General features: G+C 33.3%; 1 protein-coding gene across 1 annotated transcript; it reads right to left on the bottom strand.

Moving 5' to 3' along the window:
• Nucleotides 1-1,209: 1,209 nt before the first annotated feature.
• LOC140046935 (uncharacterized) lies at nt 1,210-25,657 on the bottom strand. Its single transcript, XM_072091697.1, has 18 exons — nt 25,571-25,657; nt 24,944-24,975; nt 23,602-23,771; nt 22,960-23,031; nt 22,268-22,439; nt 21,758-21,980; nt 20,724-20,818; nt 19,898-20,152; nt 17,976-18,129; nt 17,495-17,626; nt 16,740-16,853; nt 16,233-16,358; nt 15,841-16,009; nt 14,134-15,444; nt 13,725-13,873; nt 7,967-8,046; nt 4,557-4,771; nt 1,210-3,628 (listed from the first exon to the last, which is right to left on the bottom strand). Exons 1-18 carry the CDS (start codon nt 25,591-25,593, stop codon nt 3,530-3,532), a joined length of 3,591 nt encoding a protein of 1,196 aa, XP_071947798.1. The 5' UTR covers nt 25,594-25,657; the 3' UTR covers nt 1,210-3,529.
• Between the last annotated feature and the right edge of the window lie 188 nt (nt 25,658-25,845).

Genomic DNA, 25,845 nt, shown 5'->3' with positions numbered 1-25,845 from the left:
GATGCCACCAGTAGCCCTACTAGACCAAATCAGTTTTTTCTACAACACCATGACAGTTTCTAATTATCAGATCCTTTTGCAATAGTTCTGCAACTAATCCTTGGCAAATCGCTTTTAAGTGTAATTTTTTTCATCAATCAACCAGTATGCCCTCACTAACTAACCAATTTTAAACCCGTTTAGCAATATTTAAAAATGTTCTCACTTAACCTTGTTTGTGGACATTGATACCTAAAAGTTCTTGCTGATTCTTCATAAACAATCCTCTAGTCTGGATATAGATAATTACCAATTAATCACCTTGTAGATCTCTATCAGCAGGGGACTTGGATGTGGGTGGAGAAAGGCTGAAAATAAATTTGCGTTAACATGTACCTTTATAAAATTATATTTTTAGGATGCAACAGGATAAATGGACAGTATATGAATATGAATTCATTCCTTGAATAATAAGTTTTTACATTGATAATAAAGTGAAATATTGATAATAAAATACAATGTGCTAAATATAGTTGATGTTCCTGAATTCAAAGAACTTCTCAACATGTTGTTAAAAGCATTATCATATTTATCACGCAGGGACTTAATTACTCTTGTACTATAATATAGACAAAAAGACCGAAGACTTTTGCATTGGCCCCAGATGTCTAAACAAGCCGCTTAAGAAGACGAGTATGAGACACTCTGTCTGATTCACAACACAGGCCTTATGGATGTAATTAATGAGAATTATATTGATGAGTATTCAAATTAATGCATGATAATTTTGAAAATAATAAAAAAAACTAACATTTGTGTTGTTAACAATAACATGTTGATGCCTAAAGCGATACTTACCTACGTTGTCTATGCACTAGTTGTATTGAAACTATATACCGTATACTCATGCGAATAACCTCCCGGCCGCCTATTAATATTTAGGACATGTTGATGTCTGTTCTATTAGTATAGTTTGAGAAGAAACTGAGAAAATGTGGCAAGTTATACTTAACCAACAGTAGAACCATTTCTTTGGGACACACAAGGGACTGGGCCAATGAAATCAACAAGGTGATATGTATGTCAACCCTACGGCCAACCCGTATTCCGGGCACACATCTCTATTCCTCATACTCTATAACACATTGTTGGGTCTCAAAGGTGTCCCCTTAATAGGAGTTCTACTGCATAAATATAAAAAACAAACTATGAAAGCAAAAGTTCCACAATATCTGTTTATCTTGATTAAGTTTTAACTACCGGTACTTTATTATTTAATTTATTGTGAACACCAACATCGTATTAAACTACCCTCTCCAGTCTACATCATGTAAGAGACCTCTCAACATTGAAACACAATCAAACGGTCATCTTACATGAAATGTATTTAAAACTACTGGTACTACCAAACACTTGATAGAATCAAAGTAATAAATTATGATATAATAATAATTGCAGCATGTGCATGAATCATAACAATACATATTTTCGTTCATGTTCTTTTTTTTCTGTCAATCCTTATAACATTCTTTTTCGGATAATATCTTGAATAACATTAAACAGTCCTTATTTCTTTCCAATATCTTTTAAAAAGTGTAGTGAAATAGAAATGATTAAACTCAACACTTCAACAAGGATGAATCTACATGAAAATATAATCTGCACATGGAAACTTGGTATTTATCAAAGAGAATACATAAAAGCTGGAGTAAGTCAGTACAAACATAGATTATTTTAACACCCTGCTCTATGGAAACTTTCTCTACTCTGCAAAGTAGGTGTGGATTTAGTTTTTTTACATGGTGTATAGCCAGTTAGAATTGTTTGTAACCATAGATTATTTTAACTTGGACACACTGTTCTATGGACACACTTTCTCTACTCTGCAAAGTAGGTGTGGATTTTGTTTTTTACATGGTGTATAGCCAGTTAGAATGGTTTGTAACCATAGATTATTTTAACTTGGACACCCTGTTCTATGGACACACTTTCTCTACTCTGCAAAGTAGGTGTTGAAAACAGTTTCATGAATTGAAAATGTTGTTTTGACAGGCCTTCTACAATGACTTACAAATAATGCATTGGATAGATAGAGAACAAGCTTTTATATACATTATTGACTACACCATGTGACAAATTCTCCATGTGTTATTTTGCTCATTTGAGATGATTTGGCAAGATGTAAAAAGCACCATTAATGCTGCTGCTGGCTTAGTATTCATCAAACCACAAATAAGCAACTTGCTTTTCATAATTTTTCCTATGGCAACCTGAAAACATGCAAATCTTTATATGCAAAATTAGCCGACTTATTTCAGCCTCTGTAGAATAATAATAATAAAAAAAAAACTATATTAAAAAAATGCAGACAATTACTAATAACATAGTATGTCATTATTTTACAACATAACTTACAAACACCTGTTAATTTGTAATAGTTATATGCAAACCTAATCAATTTTGTTCTATACAATTATATATTGCCATAGACATCATGAAATGAATTTGAAAAATAAAAAAACCCAGAATAACAAATGCCATTAATTGCAAATGGAAAATTTGAAACAAAATACACAAAGACCAGAATACGGTGAATATATGCATCATACAATGTAATTTATATTTAAATATATGTATGTCTTTAAATACCACATCAATTTATAGAAATTATTGTTCTAAGTAGGGTCAATGTTAACAACAGTTTCAAATAAATATTACAATTTTAAAAAGATGGATTGCCCATAAAAGAATAACTAGCTTATTAATGTATAATGTCTTTAAATTTAGCCAGTAAATATATTATATTGTCCTTATCATGTAACGGTTGTTTTGTTTTCAATATGATAAAAGACTAGTATAAGAGCATTGTTTCCTGTTAATCTATTCGGTGGGGTTACAACATGAACCATAACTGGGTAAAATCAACCTGCCTATTACAAAAACCGATCATTCACTAATTAAAGAACGCATAACACTTGAACTGCAAGAATGAAAACAAGGAGTTTCTTGTAATCACAATCGCTCCCGTCTCCTTCAAAAGATGTACTGATTGGCTGTATTATAGAAAAACATCTGCTACGCAGACGTCCGCCGTTTATTTGAGTAGTTAAAATTTCATCAACTTACAAATTGATGGTAGCATAATAGCTGATCGAATTTTCATTGGTTTTGCACTATATCCCTGGATATACAAAGCAGAATAATTAAACATAAATAAAAAATCAATACAGGTATATGTCTTTTAAAATAATATGACTATTTGGATTAGCATCCTATTGAAGAACTATTGTCTTCTATTTTTTTTACTTTCACTGTGACTTCAAGGCTAAGGCCAAGAGTAGTGAGCGTTGTTGAATGTGTTGGCTGTTTGCGGAACCATTTCCGTTGACCATATTTGGACACACATGCACGCACATCACAAGGTACAGCTTGAGTGGTTTATCAACGCCATTTCTACTTCTTCAAGCGTTCCTGTAGTTTTGATACAGCATGTGGTAGAAGGTACGAAGAAATCCTAAAGCTCTCATCTGAGCCCGCTCTTCACGGTTACTCACGTGTCGTGATGATGTTGTTTCTGTTGTTGTTGCCGTAGCAACATCTCTAATGGTGACGGCTCTGATGAAGAACCAATTGGGCTCGACCAAATTGACTATATAGAAAAAATAAACAAATGACAACATTGTATCTATAATCTACAATTACTATTTTTTTTTTAAATATACAATTTTGTCAATATGTACATTCATGGCATATTCAATTTTAAAAAAGCAGCTAAAGGCCAACTCAGACATCATCGTACAACAAAGCCCGACAAAACTTCTTGACTAGTCGGTGCTATCTGAGTTGAATCCAGACAAAACGAGTCGTCTTTAGATTGTGTCATGCATAGTTTTTAAACATGTTTCTCCCGTTCTACTATACAAGAAGTCAGTAAAAAAAAATAAATGAGCATTAAAACAATATGAGATTATTAAGACATATAATATACCGATGCTCGAGTATTAAGACATTTTTATCATAGGCCTCTATGGACAAATAGATAAAGTGCATGACACAGGTGGTGGTTTGATGACATGACTTGAAATCACTGGCGGTGTATTTGCCACCAATTGTATTATATCAATGCACATTCAACTGTAAATTACCCAGGAATTATTATATCCACTTATTCTAAAAACTCTAAGAATATACAATTTAAACTATTTGTAACTGTGTGCATGCTAATCCTATTTTAGTGGGATTGCACATTCACACTACAGCACCATTTATAACCCTCTTTTATGGAGAAATATCAATTTGTAATATATGGCTACCTTCCCAGGTTTTCAGTCAAGATTCTTCATGTAGAAAAAAGTGCATAATCTAACCAAATTAATTTGTAGCATAGCAGGCCTATGCTTCTCGAATAAGACGTAATAGTAATTTCAACAGTAAGTTATATATTCCAGTTTAATGAATTTTGATAATTGCTTATTTTGTTGTATTTGTTTAATAAATAATGTTAAGTAGTAACAATTGATGAAGTACACACATATTTGTGAAAAGGTTTCTATTGACAGCAATACTTGGTATCTCACCTGAATCCTCTCTGGTAGTAAGCTACTTGTAGGGGAGCTAGATAGTTGATGCGAAGGGCCCCAGACGTTGGATCTTTCATCACGCCAATTGAGACCTATGCCTGGTAGATTTTCTCCTAGGCCTAAGGTTCCTTGGTGAATGGGTGACTGAGATCGTGGTGTAGCATTCGGACTTGTTGGTTGGCTAACAAACGGTGAAGATGGCAAACCAAGATCTAATAACAAAAGAAAATTATTATAAATTTAAACAAATAAAAACACAATAGGCTTTTATATAATGTTAATTGTTTATATTCTATTAAGATTGTTCTCTCAGAGGGTAAAATCTATCAACTATAATAGTATAACCTCTCAAATGGCACACGTTTATTCAGGGACACTGCTATTAAGGGGATACTTTCCTGTGAAACAAACAAGTGGCAATATATGTTTTTCCACTAAGGCAAACCCAATTCAAGTGTTAAGCCCGGCGCACACTAGAGCTTCCGGCTGAGCCAACTGCCACGAGTAACACTTGCCTCACAGTGTGCGCCGGGGATTTCGTGAGGAATCGGCCACGCGTTCCGCTGAGGAAAATATCTATCGTGTTTAATATTTTTTGGCACGCGTGCCATTTTCCTCAAGTGTGCGCCGAACGTGAGCTTCCTGCTCACTCAAAAATTCCACTGCGCATGACAAGTTCTGATTTATTATGATATTTCAGCGCGTGCTGTATAGCGTAGTAAGTAATTATCCAATCAGAAAATCGTGTGCGTCCGATAGAACGTGAACATAGTTTGCGGCAATTTTTTTAGTGAGCCAAGTGTTACTCGTGCCAGTTGGCTCAGCTGAAAGCTCTAGTGTGCATCGGGCTTTAAGGGACACTTCGTTGGGTCCAAAAGGTGTCTCCTTTAAATAGGGGTTCCACTTTACACAATACACAAAATAAAAGCGCTACATGGCATTGAAAACCGAACAAATAAATGACAAAATGTTACAATTGCCACTATTTTGTAAATATATATCAAATATGTTGTTTTATTTTTAGTGTAAAATGTTTATCATTTTAATGACATGCTTTAGAAATATAATTTTAGGCTGTACCATTTAAGTGTTAGGAATCAAATAAAACACAAATAGCTGTAAACACGGATTATATTACTGATCATAAACAAGGTTTGTGGAGTTGGCCTAGAAAGGAATGGGTGAAAGAAAGGAGGTGAATTGGGAGACTGTACTGGCCATCTTGGTTCAATCCATCCCTGGGTACACATTACGCATTAAAATAAATACGGACCCTTTCCAACAAAGACAGCTTTCATAAAAACTAGTGCATACAAGTACTTTAAATGGACATCAATAAAAATGTAATGACATTTAAATGTCTAGATTTTGCTACAAAAGTCCCCCAGCTTCTAAATAACATTGAAATTAATATGTCATCATGATAGTAATACCACACAGCATTCTCATGTGTCTGATACCGCGGACTACTTGACTAATGGATTTACTATCATCGTCCCCTTTATGTGGGTTGTTTTACTTGAGGGAGTTTGTTGTGTTGTAAAAATCGGTGCACATTTCTTCATTGTGTTGATTAAATGAATATCAAATAACAGCTTTATTTGATAGCCAAACACTATTTACCCCAGCTCTATATTAAAATAGCACAAAGGAAAAATAGTGCTATATTACATACATACGAAACACAATTCTAAAATACGAATGGAAAAGTAGTATAGCAATTTTCTTTAAAATTGTATACGCATTTCTAAATCTATAGTATGCGAGTTAAACTTGATATTAATTTATGCTTGTTTTTATTTTACTTTGCCAATAAAAGTGACTGAATAAATACAAAATAAACAAGTTCAGTTTAAGTTTACTCAATATTTTTTTTTAAATATTTCGACTTTTAAATTTGATAATGCATTTTAAAAAGTTTTTAAAGCTTTTTTATAGTCATCTACAAAATTCATTTGCATTTTAATCATTGTTAAAATCCTTGTATCACTTTCTAAAATTAAGTAGGTGGAAAAATTTACACTTTGAAATATAAATATAAATCATTTATAATTCCTAAAACCAAACCTCCACCTAACTTTCAGAACAATTAAATAATAAATATTGCTGCTGACTAACAAGGTTTGAGGTTAAAGAATGAGGACGGGTTAAAAGAATCAAGCGTTAGTTCACAAGTGGCAATGCTACCAATAACATTAATGACAGTATAATTACATCAATTGAATTGTGTGCGAGTGACTAAGGTACATTAGCAAACTTGTTATCATGCATATTTAATATAACACTACTAATATATTGTATACTAAGCATACCCAACAGACGCGACCTGCTACTCTAGATTTTTTAATGCATTTATTAGCATTTAAATTTCTGTTGAAATATATAGATTGATTGCAAGTATGTATAGTTTCAAATATGAATAGGGATTTTATATTGTCAGTGAATAGATGATGTTTTGCTTGTGAAGCATGTCTTGCCATGAATAATCAAGAATTAACAACCTACATTATGATTACCCTTGTGAGCATAACGCACTTGACCTTCCAACAAACATCAATATGTGTTTTACCTCAGGACATTAAAATTCTAACTACTACCCGTTTTTGAATAATAAACCAAACAATAATCGTACACAGCCAGAGGTGGGTGGATCCCTCAGGGATAAATACATATGTAGGTCAACACATAATAAAGCCAACGATGAAATATGCGAAAACACTGATATTTGTGCTTGTACTTTTTATACAATGTAATTGCCTGGTTCCAAACTTTGTCAAGCATCATTTGTTTTTATAAGCAGTTTTGTTTATTCTAATATAGTTTGTTTAATAATGTTCTACTCAACAAACTGGAGCATGTTGTTTGGCACCTAAAGTCTTCAAATATGAATTCACTCAATTTAGGCTAATGCAAAATACATTTATATTTACGAATACATTTAACTAATCTAGTTTTATCGGAATTAGGATAATAACTGGACAATCGTTTTATTGTCAAATTACGAACAATGGCAATGTTTAGGTTTAGAATAGGAAATATCACACTAATTGTCATTAACAATGATGTCAATTTGATGCAACACACGTTCCATAAAAGCTACACAAATTATTCAAATTATAGCGATCTCAATGGAGATACAAAATAAAATAAGCAAAAAGCTGAATAAAAACGATAAAATAAGAGCTTTCGGTCAACACTAGCCCTTCATCAGTGCAAGTTTATTATATGGATTTATATATAGATATATTATTTATTTTAGTTATTGGTATTTTGTCATGATTTGTAATATTTTGAATGTGTGGAAGTTTTATAATAATAAATGGTATATATACTACCAGAATATTGAAGTAGCCAAGCACTAATGAAAGGATGAATAAAGATGACAATTATTATTATCAAACACTTACTATCACCCTGACCAGCTGTCCAAGGGGATGGAGTGAAGAGTCTGTAACCTCCAGTTAATCGTACGTTCTCATCGAAAAATCTAGAAAATATTATAATAAATAATATTTAAAATTAATTATAAAGAAAACAAAAAATGTATTAATACAGTACTTCTAAAAGGCAACATTGTGACCAGTGTTTAGATAATGGTTCAATCGATTTAATTTTAGATTTTATAATGACAAGTGGTGTTTCATTTAAGCTCTTTAGTGTGTAAAGCTCACTATCAAACTAAAAGAAAGTGTGATGATAGTGATATGCCTAAATATGGTAGTGATATGCCTAAATATGGTAGTGATATGACATCATCATGTCCATATATGGGCACATCAGATGTTTTTGTCACATAAAGTTTGATAGATAGACAGAGCTTTAGAAGGATCTTTTATTGAATAATAATACCAAATTACATCAAATTTGGACTACCTACAGTAGACGATAACGGAACCAGCTGGTCCAGGGCTCTCTAAATCGAAAATTACAATGCAAAAGATAGGACATTAGTTAAGAACTTAGATTTACAAAATCCTGGATAAGTCACTGGTTTAATAGCATGTCATAATAAGTGAAATAAATAAATTTGAAATTCTGTGACAAGGGGAGGCTGAATGAATTAACAGGCAAATGCTTGAATGTTTTTATTAGGCAAAATTATATTTTTAAAAAAATGTAAAATTGATGTGTTACAAAATACCAAATATTATTGAAAGTATAATAACCTATAACACTTGCTTAAATTATCTAGTTTAATTGCTATATTTGATTTTCAAATACCTTTTATCTCATCCTTTACTTTCATGTAATTAAACAGATTAATGATCTATTTCAGATAACCCAAGAGGATCCAATATGTGTTTTGTGGATCTGTTAGTGATCATTCGCATCTTTTTTACCCTATCTTGTTACAAGTAATAATGATTAAATTTCAATTTTTTTATTGTCATCTCATAAAATGAATTTCATAAAGTGATGTTGACTAATAAATCATTCAGTTAATATCATAAAAATTTCTAACAATATAAAATAATATAAAGAAAAAAACAATTTCTTACACAAGATCTTTTAAATACAGATATAAATATAAAGGCAAAAATATTTATATCATTTTAAATTTGAGACATTTTAATTCACAGCATTTTGGTTCCGTAATTTTTCTTTAAGAATTAAAACAATATATACATTTCGGAAACACTAACTAAAACAATAACAATAGTATCTACTGTACCCACTCATATACCAAATACATTAAACTATCAGTGTTTTTATAAATTCAATAAAGACATTTAAAATTGCATGACTTTAAATTTAAGTTTAAGTTGAAACTGTTTTTTTAATTTATTTAATTATTTTTCTTTTTTATTTAATTGGTATAAAAAGACTCAAAATACAACTCATAGTTGAAATGAAGAGCTTACATATGAAAATGATAATTCACATAAAACAAAGTTAAACGATGAAAAAACACATTAAGGCCTATGATGCAGTAATAATTTCTGTACAATTCATTAAACTTAAAATTACTATAAAAATTGCACAAAGGTCAAAAGATAAAATTAACTATTAAAAATTCTTAAATATTTACAAATTAAAAAAATAGAGACTAATAATATAATTAATCACATAATTTGTATACACCAGAGAGTTTGAGAGCCATTACAGTGTAAATCAGACCTGAAAGTACATAGACAGCATTAAGTGATACCTTACACCGTCTAATTACATATTTTGTCTCTTTTTACCATAAAAACAGCAATTCTATCACCCGGATAGTGTACAATAGTAGAATACATTATTTGGACGTACATCAACCGTAATTGGATTTTATGTGGTGAAACAATGATAATTGATAACAGCGTTGTGAACAATTTACTTGATGCGGTGTTAACGACAGGCTAATTGCTCATGTCCTAAACTTAATCTCTGCTTACGCTTGATGTGAACTTTCTCACCAGGTTATTTGTCATGGATAACGCTTGCCTGTGTACTTAGACCATTCTAAAGTATCACAACCAAATCATGATTTCTTTTTATTGAGTAGCACTTAAGTTATAAATGTATAAGGTGATTAATCAAATAAATGTTTCATATTTTTTAGGAGTTACCTAAGTGCCTTGTTGTTGTGCATTTCAATGTATATAGAAATAAGAACTTGAATGTGTAAGGTGTTTCAAATAGAGTGTTTAATAGAATAAATAGCAAGATATATACCGCCATGTCATTTATTGGTCAAACAAGCATGAATGTGCGATACACGGGGTACAGCAGAAGAAGCTGTAATGACGTCATAAGATGGGATGTAACGTCACATACACATCAATAACCTCGCTACCAAATACGGCTATATTCCGAAAAGTTACGTCACATAACCGGAAATGGCATAGTTACGGTAAATTATGAAATCTCAAAGTGATTTTTTTGCTATTTCCGGGAGCAGAAGTGACGGTAACAATATCATAAATAGGTTTTACTGTGTATATTCTTATTCTCCAATCAAGACCTTTGAAACGACACCAAACACGGCTATATTACGACAAAAATAAATAAAAGGTACCATCTTCAAAATGTCATATGGCTGCATCCGGTTTGAAATTAAAAAATCCGGCTCTATAGCTTTAAGGACATGTCCCTGTAGTATACCCATGCCAAATCCCAGCTCAATACTACAACGAAGGGTGGAATAGTACTTTATAAATCACACTTTTTTTTTATTGGTACCATATTTATGACGTCGTAATTCTGCATCCGATTGAAGTATGAACATTTTCTCTCTATAGCTTTGTTCACTTATTACCCTATGCACATGCCATGTTTCAGAGCCGTCAGACGACGCGTAAAGAACTAGTAGGACTTGAAAGTGTCCAGATGGAAGAGGAAGAAGAGGAGGAGGAAGAAGAAGAAGAGGAGAAGATGAGGAAGTCCTAGACTCGGTTACCCCGAGTAAAAATTATTTATAACAATGTTTGTAAGATAGGGTAAATTGTTAGAAGCCCACTTCACGACACAGGCCATAATCAGTATTTCTTCATCAACTAAAAACAGGCTGATATTTTATTTTTCTTGTTGATTAAATGTCATTTTTGTAGACTTTCAAACAATTATCAATATAGTACAACAAAGCATACAAAATCGTTCCTATTTTAAACATTGATAAAAAAAATATAATCACTACGCTACAGTACAATTAGGTGGGAAAACATTCTGTTATGAATAAAAAATGAAAATTTTTTATGAATTTTAAATTTGAAAATACGCTTTTGTACATTGTATATTAATGGCTGCTTTGATTTTAACAGTCAATCAAGTATGAATCCTATGAGACATTTTTATACTTCCAACAACTCTGCTGTAAGTATATTATTATTATTTTCTATAAAACAAGAAACATACACAATGTTTAAAAAAAAACTAGAATTTAATTCGTCACTTTGACGAATTATAGGTGATCATTGTTATCATTTTAATGAAATTAACATTTTTTAAACATGCATGTACGTTAACATACGATCGTAAAAAGTTGATGTACGCCATCCTATGACATGATGCATAATCTTATATCGCTGAGTTGTGCCTATTATATGCCATATACAATATGTACAGTATATACTGTATATCTATACACAGTGTAGCATAGGTGAAATTACGGGACACACATCATGTTCTAATTTTTTGGTATGATGGAATTATCAAAATAAACTCAAAGATGACAATTTCGAAAGATAATAAATTGAGCAAATAAATATAAGAATTGGAAGAGAATCTGGCACGTAGAAGCGCTGTGCGCGCTCTTTGAAATTTGTATAACTTTGACAAAAAAGATGAAAAAACTACTTTTTAACTTCATCTGGCCATATGTTAACGTCACAACATCTGATACGCTTGGTTTTTATATGAATTCATATCTACATTTCATCAGCTTTCATAATAAATTATAATCGTCAAGGTAACCTTCAATTCTGAAGAGCTGTAAGATATTCAAATTTACGGCGAAGGTGAAATTACACGACCTACGTTATTCAAGTTTTTACGCGTGATGACGTCATCAAAATGACAACACTGACAACTTATGAGAAAGATAAATAATTAAGCAAGCACACACTGAAATTTGTGCGAAAATCGAGGTCAAATAGCGGAGATGCGCTCTATTGAATGTGATAACCTAAACAAAACGGAAAAAAATCCTAATTGTTAAATTCAAGTGGCCATATGATGACGTAATACCATTTTTTACGTCTAATGTGTATATACATTTATATCTACAACTCAATGGCTTCACGAATAAGTTAAAAAACTTAGGTGTCATCGTGCATTCTGAAGAGTTATTTTCATTTTAAAAAAGACATATTTTTCACCATTTTCAGAACTTTTGTGAAATAAATGTGCGCATTTTGTCATTTTTAACGTGCTCGTATAGCGTTATTTTAAGTCGGAACTGACTCAAATTTGGTGAATGTACTAAGGATGGTGAGTAGAATGCGATTTCTACAAAAAAATCGTATTTTTACGCTTTTTAAGTATCGCGCGCGCAAAAACGTGTTTTTGCGCAGTAATTTTTTGAAACACGCAAATGGCCTAATTCATGCTCTAAATTGATCAAAACTTAATTTTGAGCCTTTTAAATTTTTAACGCGCGATTTCACGCGCATGTCTATACGTGCGCGTGCGTTTTTATTTGCTAATATTTTTACCTTGACCTGAAGTTTACGTGTAGTGAATTTCATAAATATGTGATAATGAATTATGGATATATGATTGATAATGTGATTTCACAAAATCGCGTATACGTGACGTCACGGGTCAGTGATCACGCTGAAAAGCTTATTATGGCTAAGTTAAAGTATTTGAAAGACATTGTAAAATTTTTGTGATCATTGCTATTCAACTTTTTGAGATATTTGACGAACAAAAAGTGTACAGAAAGAAGAATAATAAAGATTTTATACAATAACAATAGGTGATCATTTTATTCTAAAAATGATCACCTAACAAATGAAATAACATTGAAATAGTTCATAGTTCTAAATTTAGAAACAAGCTTTTGTCTCAAATAAAGAGACAATTATATAGGGAGGTTTCGCAACCTTACGAATACGATAACGAAAACAGATACGTCACACTTTTGTGAAACTTTTGAGCTGATCTCCATTTCATATTCGTAAAGCGTATTCGTGTTGACGAATATCACCAGTCATTTTCGTAACTACAAAACGAGTATAGTTTTTGATCTATTTTGCACATTTTGCATTTGAATCAGGAATGATTCATGATTATAATATAATTATACTTTTATTGAAAGTAATTTACTAAAGTAATTTACTAAAATGCCAGGTAAATTTTGATAAATAGCAATTTTTAAAGTCTTCACTCGCTTTGATGTTACGCTAGGCCTAGGCAGCCAAGCACCAAGCAACACGTACCTGCGCTTCCCTCACATTTACAGCAGTCATATTTTGGAAGGCGCCCTCAATATTTCGTTGCCATGCGAAACAGATTTTTACTGGCTTACGAAAAATGAATACGTGTGCGTGACGTATCCGTTTTCGTTATCGTATTCGTAAGATTGCGAAACCTCCCTATTATTATTAATAGTACAAATTTATAGTTTTAGTTCCAAGTGTTTTGATTGTCTTGTTATAACCTACCATGGAATTCTGATTTGACTGATTGATGTGATTGATATAAAACAAAATATCTGCACTATTAAAGCCAATTGCAACTCACCCCGGTTTTCCGCCTCCGCCAACATTGTTGTAATCATGCCCTCTATTGCTGGTGGGTATATTATCACGGCCTGGGAAGTTGATTGCTAGTCTTTGGTTGATTGCTGGACTAGGAGTTTGTCTAGATGAAGGCATGCTATCATCAGGGGTCTGAAGAATAAAGGGAATATAAAAAAAAAAGGCATTTAGTTGTATAGTAATACCTTATGGCAGATTAAAAATGGTTGGAATTTAAAGTTGTGTACTGTTATATTTATGTTATGGATGCCCCATCATTGAGATGCGTGCCAAAGAACGCATTTCGCCAACAAATATTACAAATTATCCAAACAAACACTACATAAAACATGGGTCTAATTTATACTGTACTGTAAACTGTTATTAATTTATTATTCAATTCAGTAACTTACTACAAGCTTGGGTGCCATTTTTTGCTGGCCATCGTTATTCATATGATAATTATATCCATAGGTATTACCAACCGGTTGCTGAAATGGTGCTCTATCGTCGCGAAAATTAACCTCCTGATCGATAGCGTTTAACAAAAGTTCATTCATACTCATGATAACTTCCTCCGTCAACGCTTGCATGGTTGCCGAATTGTTGGGCACGTTTGAAGGCGGCATCCTTGAATTATGGCTGTTCAGCTGGTCGAGACTGGCAGGCTGATTTGGATGCACGTCCATGCTAACCGGATTAAAATGTCTCATAGAATTGATTTCTGCAGCAGTTGGGAAGATAAAGCCATCCATGCTCTGTGGTGATTTGGTAGGTGTACCTGCTCTTGGATGGTTGATGATACCACCTTGATTCTGCATAGACTGCTGCGGACTGTGTGGAGAAGACTGTCTGGCTCGGAGTGGGTATTGCCCAGTGTGAGATGGTGGTGGTCCGCAGTTGGGATTGTTCATAGAGCGTGTGTGCATATTAGGTTTTGCAGTGGTGGGTGAATTCAGTTGGGTGGAACTCTCACCAGGACGATGAAATGGTGGTGGTCGATGGTTGTACATCTCTTGGGGAGACATGGGTTGAGAATGAATGCCTTGAGGATTTTGCTGGTAACATTTCCATTCCATCTTAGAAGCCTGTTGATAAGGCTGACGGCTGTCATTCGGCCACTGATTAGGTTGTCGTTGTTGAATGTTGCCATGGTTTTGATCTCCTTGCCATGGCATTCCTTTATTCCAGTTTGCTGGCAACATGCCAGGAATATTTTCTTTCATTTTATTACTTGATCCCTGAGGTAATTGGGGATAACCTGAAGGTTGCTGACCTCCAGGGTAATTAGGTCTTGGTGGATTAGTTTGAGAGGGACTACGTTGAGGAGACGACCAACCACCACCAGGGCTACTTGGCATTCCGTACGGTCCCATCCCTTGATCTTGCATATGTGGTTGAGGATGTCTATATCGTTGATTTTGATATTGTCCTTGCGGTAATTGCGGTCCCGATAAGTTCTGATAGGGACCCGCATTGTTGTTGCCTCCAGGGCTGTTGCTACCTTGCCAGGACTGAATATTATGCATAGGGTTTGCTTGAGGTTTAGGCCCTCCTTTATGAAAATGGGCTGCAGACTCTGGATCCCATGTAGTGACTGGTGATTGGTGGTTCTGTTCATGAAACACTCCAACAGGCTGGCGACCTGGTATGGAAGGAGGGCTACCAATCGGGGTAATTGAAGAATCAGATTCAGATGATGTCTTTTTTCTTGGTAGAATTGCCTAATATGTTCAAATAAACAAAACAAAAATTTAAATGTAAATAAAAAGCAGTACTGAAAAATATGTTCATTTCAAATTTACATTTAAAAGGAATAAAGATATTTAAGATGTCTCAAACACACTTAGTAGTTAATATCTACAGCCTCTTTTATAGGTATATTAGTTGGATATTGACATATTGAAAACTTAGTTATAAACAAAAAGATTTATTTTTAGTGAAATGGTAAACGTTACGCAAGTAAAGTCTGTTCGTGAGTACTAAATTAATGTTTACAATTGTCCGCTGTGGTGATAGTTCTAGTTTGATGATCTAGATCTTTTCATTTTCAGTAGTATTAGGTATACAGTATCACAATGAGTGTTTCTAAATACTTCAAAATATGTCTATGCTTTCACCTGTACAGCAATACTTTGACTTTTTGACTCAGGACGTTTGTTTTCTGATCGTCTATCATCATGAATTATTTCTTCAATTCCAGCAAATTCCACTTTTCTAGGGGGTCCATCTCTTCCTTTCTTCAACGCTGTCTTCAGATTAGTGTGAGTTTGAATCTTGTTCTCTGGTCTAAAATTATTAAAATAAGACTAAAAATACTAAATTGTGTAATAATAATGTATTTACTGTTATTATTGACAAAAAAAAAATTTTGAATATGGATAAAAGATTTTTTATACTAAAACGAAAATCAACAGAAATTTGTTACTTGTGGTAGTTTTATTGAACATAAGTTTACTAAAACATGTGTTATTCAACACAAACTAATCCTAAAAACAGGCAAAATACTTACTTTGGTTTTGTGGGTAAGAGTTTTTGTTGTTTTGATCTTTGTTGCTGTTTCCTCACCTGTTCTTCACTCAAAGCACACGTAAATATCAATTTACTTGAAGTGTCAGATCTTTCAGACTTCATTAAGCTATATAAATCAATTCAAAAGACTAATTTACAAATTAAAGCTGGTTCATACCAAAATGAACATGTTACATATTTGTCTTTGGTGGTGGCGCACCATAAATGTTGGCACTAATATACATTGTGTAAATGCATGTTTACACTTCTCATCTGCCTCCTTCAATTTATTTCACAGGGTAAACTCATACATTATGCTCTCCCTCAGAGGGAAAAAGGCCTATGCTGGTTTATCCAGCTAATCTAGGCATGTTAATATGCTTCAAGCTTCACAAATAGGATCACAAGCCCACTTTATAAATCTATAGTAAAGTTGAAAATGTATTATAAGTTTAATTATGTATTGAGCATTTTTCATGTAGTGTTTATTTCCATTGGTAAAGCTCACCCTGATTGGTTTTGAACAAGCCATTTTCCATGTTGCACAAGACGACAAACTCTTTCTCTACTTTCCATTTCTGCATTCAAGTTGACTTGATTAAATACATCAAAGTTTAAAATACTAAAAAGCAAAATAAAATTACAAGGATGTTAATCAGTGCTTTGGTAATAGAATAAATCCTAAACCGCACGGTGATATACTGAAATTTAATTAATTAATTTGAAACGATAAAGATAAGGAAATCTGTGAGAGTTAGAAAAAGTCGCCCCCAACCGAGATTCGAACTCGAAACCTTCTGCTTGATATGCAGATGTCCTAACCATTAGACCACTGGGGCTTTCATGGTATTGTTCAAACTCGATTGGATAGCGACTCTTTAACATTCTCAATTGATGATTTCATTTGATTTCTATTATTTGTCAACCATGACAGCAGAGAAAATTTGTACAGCATTTAAGTTTTCTTTTGCTGAATCCTGTCATGGGTTTATTTGTATTATATGATCATGTTTTGAATTGAATTGAATGAATTTGCTAGTAGATTTGTTATTATTGCTAGTTGACAATTTCAAAATTCAAATGTTTGCTGGATTTATTTTTGAAAATAAAGTTACTTTTTAGTCTAGCAAAATGTACTTTATTTGGCAATTTCTGTAAATTCAACTTTTTGTAGAATCTATTTACAAATATATAAAAAAAACATGTTTACTAGTGGGGTCAACAGTCCTTTGCCAGTTGACGACAAAAATAGTAATTTTTTACCTGTGAGCTTTTTTAAGAGGTAGAAACTCATCAACTTCAATATCTTCCCATAATGCCTGTTTATTGGGATGTACATTAGCAGAATCTTTATACTGAACAAAATTCAGTACCTTTGCTAATTTACTCCATACCCTGTTCAAAAATAAATACTACATAATTATCGTTTGTGCTAATTAAATCTAGAAGAATGATTACTTAAAAAATAGGCATGAAGAGCGAGAAGAGAATACATTCTACAATGGTAAAAAACACCAAGTTTACTAGGACAGCAAATACATCTTTGTCCAGTTAGAAAATTTAGCAAATTTATTTTAGATAGATGATGAATGATGTGATGAACATAGGATTTTAAAAACAATGCTTATACATTGCCATCTAATTAAATATGAATATTAAAAATCCACAAAAAAAAGTCGCATTGTCAAATTGAGATCTTGGAATACAAAAATTGTAATTTCACCTAATCTACAACTTTACTTACACTGGTTTTGATAGGACAACATCATCTTCAAAAATGTAAGGACGATGAATGAGCCAATCTAAGAAGACCTTTACAGCTGGTAGACACACCCATTGACGTGCTTTCTCCTGAGACTTTGATGGCATATAGTGCAACATTAGCTGGAACAACGTCACTAAAAATATATATATATAATATATTGCACTGATGAAGGACTAGTGTTGCCTGAAAGCTCTGCTAATTTGTCTGGCTGTTTGTTTTCTTTATCTTTTTGATTTAGCTTTTTGCTTATTTTATTTGTATCTCCATTGAGATTCAGCCACTGATTACCACAGTATTATCATCTTTTCAGTAATTTGTGTTTGGATTTATATATAACAAAAAAAAGCAAGTGTAGAATGCATTTCATTTCAACTTGGATATTGAGTCAAATACAGTATAAGTTATAATAATGCAAGGAAATACAGTATACTTTGAAACACTATAGTCAACCTCTATTTAAGGGTCAACCTCTATTTAAGGGTCAACCTCTATTTAAGGGTCAACCTCTATTTAAGGGCCACCTCTATTTAAGCCCGGCGCACACTAGAGCTTTCGGCTGAGCCAACTGGCACGAGTAACACTTGGCTCACTAAAAAATTTGCCGCAAATTGTGATCGCGTTCTATCGGACGCACACTAAACGCCTTCACTACGCGATTTTCTGATTGGATAATTACTTACTGCGCTATACAGCACGCGCTGAAATATCATAATAAATCAGAACATGTCATGCGCAGTGGAATTTTTTAGTGAGCAGGAAGCTCAAGTTCGGCGCACACTTGAGGAAAATGGCACGCGTGCCAAAAAATATTAAACACGATAGATATTTTCCTCAGCGGCACGCGTGGCCGATTCCTCACGAAATCCCCGGCGCACACTTGAGGCAAGTGTTACTCGTGCCAGTTGGCTCAGCCGGAAGCTCTAGTGTGCGCCGGGCTTTAGGGCCAACCCTTAAGCCTGTTTTCCTGTCGACGTTAAGTTACGTTGAGTTACGTTGAGTTGCGTTGAGTTGACATATTCAACGATTTAACAGGAAAAGGGGGTAAAAATTAACGTTGAAAATCGTTAAAATCTTAAATAGTTAAAGTTGAATCGAGTTCAACTTTTGTTGATTACGATTGTTACGATCGTTCAAAACTGACCAATCAAATGGTCCACAAATTACGTCATTGCAGTTTGTGAAAAAAAGGTACGCGCTGACAATTCTTGAATGTTTACAACGCGACGATGTTTTTCACCTTTTTTGTACACTTTTAAGGTCTGATATTTAAAAAAAACAAGTGTAAGTCAAATTAAATTATAATATTAAACCAATTAAATTTAATGTTTGTCTTTAGTGTAAGCCTAGATTAAGATATCAACGAAAGCATGTCCTAGGCTGGGTTTAAGCATCAAAACCCGTAACTTTTTCAAGTGGCCGGCCTGAGTTTTGCAACACTTCCCGTCCGCGTGTCCCAGCACCGCTCGAGAGAACCAAGAGAAACTATTAACGATCGCGTAAAAATGTGTAAATATTAGCGGTCCGACTCGATCATCGTCATCGCTATTTTATTTTCAACTTTAACGATTTTAAACTCAACGCAACTCACTGTAACTTAACGTTGACAGGAAAACAGGCTTTATGATGCATAAAGAGCAGTTTTTATTTAAGAGCCAGAACCAAGTTTCGACAAGCTCCTATCAATGGTGATGATGTCTTTTAATTTAATTTATAGAACAGAAAATCACAAAACTTAGATTTTGTACTGACAAGCAAATAGCTAAAATAGGACCCAAAAGTTGGAATTGTAAAATTGTGAAAATGTAGGGAATTGAAAAAGGGGCTTTACAGAAGTAGTAGTTATTCTTTCTGCTTCTTAATTATTTGTTTTATAAATATTGTAACAAATAATGAAATTTAACCTGTTAAATTCAGGGTTAGATTCCATGACTGAATCTCATCCTGTGTGAACATGTCATCTGAGGTCACGACTTCTTCATGGTCTTTTTCACCATCCACATTTACTGTCTCTTTATCAAGATGTTTAATATGGTGTAGTGTGAACAAATTGATAGACATCATTTGAACAAGTTGCTTTGCTGATAGTGACTCCTGTGCCAAGTGTGAACGGAAGTTCTCTTCTAGCTTATCACGAATCATTGATGCAACTTGTAAGTCTAAATTGATAAAATACATGAGAAAAATATAATTCTAGTGAGACATCTGGATGTATGTACATTGCTTTTTTGGAGTATAAATACAGTTAGCAATTGTTTTATTTATGATTTTTTTTAAATTTCCATATAGGTAGTAGGATTAATTAAAACATAACAATCACTATACAGTTTGCGGCACACCACATATATTTAGTTCTGAGAGGAACTGTTTAGTTTCTTGACGTTGTGATCAATATACTTTGATTGTTCTCAGGAGTGAGAATGTAGAAAATCCAGAAAACTGGAAATATAAATGAAATTGGATGGAACTGGTGTGAAAGCTAAAACAATAGCAAGTTCACCATGGGAGGGATTGGAACTAGCTGTAGAAGAGCGTTTTTTCTCAAGAACAATGCTGAATAGCAACTATCGCCATGCAAACCTTCAAACAAAAATCACTATACATAAACAACAATATAGATTTATTTGGGCCTTAATTCAATTATACCAATATATTAATGACTTAAGAATCATCAATGTTAAATAATTGGTAAAAAATATAAAAGGAAAATATTAATTTATAACTTCTAACCTGCATCTCCCACAGTGAGATGTATGACAGCATGAAACTTGGTAAAGAAATGAATCAATTCAACAAGCTTCATTTTAAAAAGCTTCACTTCATCTCTACATAACGAAAAACATTTTAACACAATATTATTTTGTGTGCTGTTTTTCAAATTATGATCATAAAGTAAAGCTTGGTTCCCACTAGAACGTAACGCAAGGACGTAAACGCAACGCAAGCGTTTTAACCAATGACAAGCGAAGTTATAAACAGTTAGCAATCACAAGCGAATAAGCCATCGCTTGTGATTGGTCAATTCACTTGCGTTGCGCTACGTCCTTGCGTTGCGTCGCCAGTGGGAACCACGCTTAAGAGTCTTAAAATACCATGTCAGACAAAGAGGGTTGTTTTATACAGTAGATCCTCCTCTTTTGAGACTCACACCTCAGGGGATACCCCTAAAGGGGACACCTCAGGGGATACCCCTAAAGGGGACACCTCAGGGGATACCCCTAAAGGGGACACTCTCACATAATATTACACAATTATGTTTTAACACTATCGCCAACTCCTATTCAGGGGAAATCCCTATTATCTCAGGGACATTTATATTAAGTGGGCACCTTGTTTGGTTGTGAAGGTATCCCCTTCATAGGGTTTTTACTGTATATGTGCAATGGTCATTTTTAATGAATACATATTCAAATCTAGGGTTGTACTATTACTTAATATATATCTATTTCATCTCAACTATAGTAGTTTGTTCTATATGTACTTTACTAATATCTTTCTGGCATCAGTTATGTTTCTGTTATTTTGCCACCAGCACTATCAGGAGAGTCTATTATAGCGATATTTTTGTTTTTTGACAATCCGCCAGGATAGTGTCCTGCGTTTTTCTATGCTTGTTTTTGTTTTATGTAATTTATGCTTTTTGTATTATTGTTTTTTTTATTTTTCTGGATAATAAATGAATATGAATATCAATATGAATATCAGATAGATCATTGTGATAGATAATAGCTATACTTATTATAATTTAATAAAACTATACTAACTTATCAACAAGCTTTGCAAAGGTACTCTGTAAATTAGTAGATGCAGCCGGGAAGGGGTGTCTAACAGCAGTGCTTCGAACGTAAAAAAACGTCATAGCTAACTGGTCCCCACGTGACGCTGCTACAATCGCCAGTTGGTTGTAAGGTTGTCCGCTTGAAGGAACTAGCTTAGCTGCATGCCGATAATAGCTCTCTGCTTGACTAGTCTCCAATCTGTAACGGGCTAGGATGAAAATAATAAAAATGTTGGAATCTCAAAATAGCATGCATTATAACATCATATGCATTATAAAAGTGTATATCCTTACTTTTGAAAAGTAGACCAATTAAAAACGGGTACGGTAGAATAAGTTTGAAACCCTTTAATAGACTTTTTTTTCATTTATTTGATTTCTGATTACATGTAAACAACAGAAATATAAAAGAGAAGTACAAATCACCTTTAGTATAAAAGTCTATAAGAATACCTATTAAATTGTGCATATTTTAAATAACACATTTTAAACATACACAGGTCTCCGAGATGTACGAGACAATACTGACAAATGTAGAGACAGGACGCATGTTGCGCTTGCTTCAGTTTGTGATGGTTTGGGTTCTTGTCATCAAGGATCCCTAGTTTAGCTGGTGTTACACGACATCCCAGCCTCAGTTCAAAGGCACTGCATAGTTCCTGTAGAAGCTAAAACACAATCACAGCATGTATTTATAATAAGTGTTTAAAGCTCTGTCTACATTATCAAATTTCGTGTGATGTACCTATATATGGACATGATGATGTCATATCACTACCATATTTGGGCATATCACTACCATATTTGGGCATATCACTAACATATTTGGGCAAATCACAACATGATGACTTAAACCTTTGAAGTTTCTGAAGTTGTTTATGACTGTATCCTCCAGACTAAAGTTAAAACTACAGTATTTCTCCATACTATATTGTACTTACACAATTATGTAATAGTTAATCAATCAATCAATCAGTGGTGGTGGCAACGTCAAAGAATTAAGGGGTTAGTGGATTTACCATGTTTTACCTAAAGTTAATAATTTGTATTTACTCTGGTAGTATCTTGAGAAACAGACAAAACATTCAACCTTGTATTTTTTTCATACAGTCCTCCATCTTGGGTCACTTTCAAAACATATTCGCTCTTAATAATTCTAGAGCCTTATTTAATGCAAGAATACTTTACCTGAAGGTAGAAGCCACTAGCACTGTCTAGGAATAATGTCAAAGTTGCTTGTAGTTCTGTACGTTTTGGATTCTATAAGAAAGTATAATCTTGTATAACTTATCAATTGTCAAAAGAATTTTGCTATATTATTATTGGTATGCAGACATACTAACAGATGGACTTTGCTAATGACATCATGGAGACTCATGGATGGGATCAGAAATAGAGGAAGGCAAAGAGTGCGATGACGAGATGAAATAGACAAGTATTGGGGTACAATGCAGTGGCAGGGAGCAGCTAGAGATCGTTCACTATGGCAGAAACATGCTAAGGCTTTCGTCCAGCAGTAGACTGACAACGGCTGATGATGATGATGATGAACACTAAATTTAAAAAGTATTTTTTTGTGAAAAATTGATTATTCTTTCGATTTGTAATTATATACTTGTAAAATGCCCCAAATTAAAATAAATATAATATTTCCTTTTTTTTTTATTTTCATGGCGCTTGTTCTGCTTCACAAAAATGAGTACTATAGGTGAAATTTCAATGTTGTTTATAATATATTAAATATCTTATACAGTAGTAAACAATTAAAATTTACCCTTTAATAATTAATTAATGTTTAATTTCTAAAAATAAATAAAATTAAATACATACCGTCTTGTCCTTTACTTTTCTTTGTAAGATGTTAATTTGATTCTTAAAGACATGATTCCACAAATCTTGCTCTACTTTTTTGTCGAGGGCAAACTCAAGATTGGTTACGAGAATTTGTTGATAGAGGTCCAGGAGCGTCTGGCGGGTTACCCAAGTTTCAGCATTTCCCTCTGAATGATAAATAAACACATTTCCAACAAGCAATTTACTTACTTTAGTTAGTACTATACTTAACTTTATTAGTACTAAATGTGGGGAAATGTCTAATTGAGTTGAATTGTGCACAACATTTTTCATGTACAGTACAGCTGCCACTAAACAGTACTCATTTGTATGGCCACATTGAGATGGACCAGTACAGTACACTGGGATAACTTCCTAATCTTCAAAAAGATGCTCTGGGTTTTTAGAAGTGCACACAAGCTATACAGTATGTTTACACTGGATCTCCTTATCCGAAAAGATTTGTTCTAAACACCAAAAACATATTTTAACCTGTGCCGATTATGATTATGGTTTTAAGCGCCACTGCCTTCCCCACTTGGCCATTCAAATCTATTCAATTAAATTCACTATAAATATATTATACAATTAATCAATGTATATGAGATGGAATATTAAATAGGACAGTTAGGCTTTCAACGATTCTCCCCCATTCAATGAATACAAACAAATTTTGATTTTTAAAACACATACTATTCAATGATTCAATTATGAATTCATTAATTTTCTTACGCTTACCTAATTTAATAACAATTAAAATATCTAGGCTAGAACCACCAACACTTTACATTCAATTTATGGATTGGTGGTGGCTTGTTAACTGGCTATACTGTAGCATTTGGAACCGATGATTAGTTCAGATGAGTTTGTTGTTAATGTACAGTAATTAGCATTTAAATAATCCGCTATTTGCTGGTTTACATTTGGAATGTGATTATCAAAAAATATCCACATGTTCTAAAAACCGGTAAATGTCTCAATTTGTAGAGGTTGGTTGTCTGTTCTTTTTACAGTATGTCAGTATTTTTTGTTTTTAACCTTTTAATGGGAATACAGTAGAGTAGGTAGAATGAAATATCCGATTGTTGCTTGTTGCAGCACAATTAATGTCCATCATATGTAGGCACTGTGAATATTATTATCCACTGTACTTTATGCGGCATAGCATCCACAATGGTTTTTGTAGCATAATGCAATTTTTGATAATCAATCTTCTGATATACGATCTTTGGTATTAATTAATTATTACTAATAAATAGAATAGGTCTTTCCTACAGCAATTGCTGTCAGTGTCATTGCAAAATTAAATTCTGTCTAAATATGGGAAAACATTACCTACCTATTATTTTTGCCTTGAGTTCATTAGCTCGCCTGTTAAGATAAACAAACATAGGAAATTTCAATTTGTTTTGTTTAAAAAAGGCTAGGCCTAGTTCTTATGTTCGCATCAAGCTCAGATGAAAAAACAATTGAACATGCACTACGTCCACGGCATGGCACTCCACTTTTTTACTGTGTCTAACTGAGCTCATCATCAATAAAAACAGGTCAGGTATAGGTTAGGCTAGGCCTCTACTTACTTACCACCACCTACAAATTCATTTATTTAGATAGATCATAGGCCTAGCCTAGATGTGCACAGCTAGCTTCAGTCAGGCTCATCACATATGCCCGTCAAAGTATATTACTAGAAGCAGCCTCTAAAATAGTAGCATGCCTTTTATAGTCTATGCCAATAGGTAGGGTACCAGACTAGTCTAGGCCTAGTATCTTCAGCTGGCTACCTGGCTAGCTAGGACTGTGCCAGGCAGCCGACCCCCGGGCCCAGGTAAGCCTCATACACTCTCCTGGACCTAAATTATACAGGGTCAAGGGCCTTGAAAAAAGTAACGAATACTTCTACCATTTTTTATACGCAAACAATAGATTTTTAAAAATCAAAGGGTACAGAAAATGTTTATCTTACCGGAGCAACTGAGCACAACTCATTACATTCCTGCGAAGTTTGTAAAGTTGTCGCCCAAAAATTATTAGTTCGTGAACTCCGCCGCCATTATTGTATATTTCTACAATTTGTGTTCAGTTATTTTCTTTTAGATTGTAAAATAAATAGTTAATGTTAGGAAACATTATTAAAAAAGTTATATAAAATCAAATAAAATAATATTAATTTAAATACATTTTTTTTATTGTTTAAGTTGTTTGCATTTACCTAATGAAAACGGAAAATATATAAATTAA

This window comes from Antedon mediterranea, chromosome 4 (assembly GCF_964355755.1).
Source record: "Antedon mediterranea chromosome 4, ecAntMedi1.1, whole genome shotgun sequence".
Lineage (NCBI taxonomy): Eukaryota > Metazoa > Echinodermata > Crinoidea > Comatulida > Antedonidae > Antedon > Antedon mediterranea.
The sequence above is the reverse complement of the archived record's forward strand: the minus strand, read 5'-3'. Positions and strand labels throughout refer to the sequence as shown.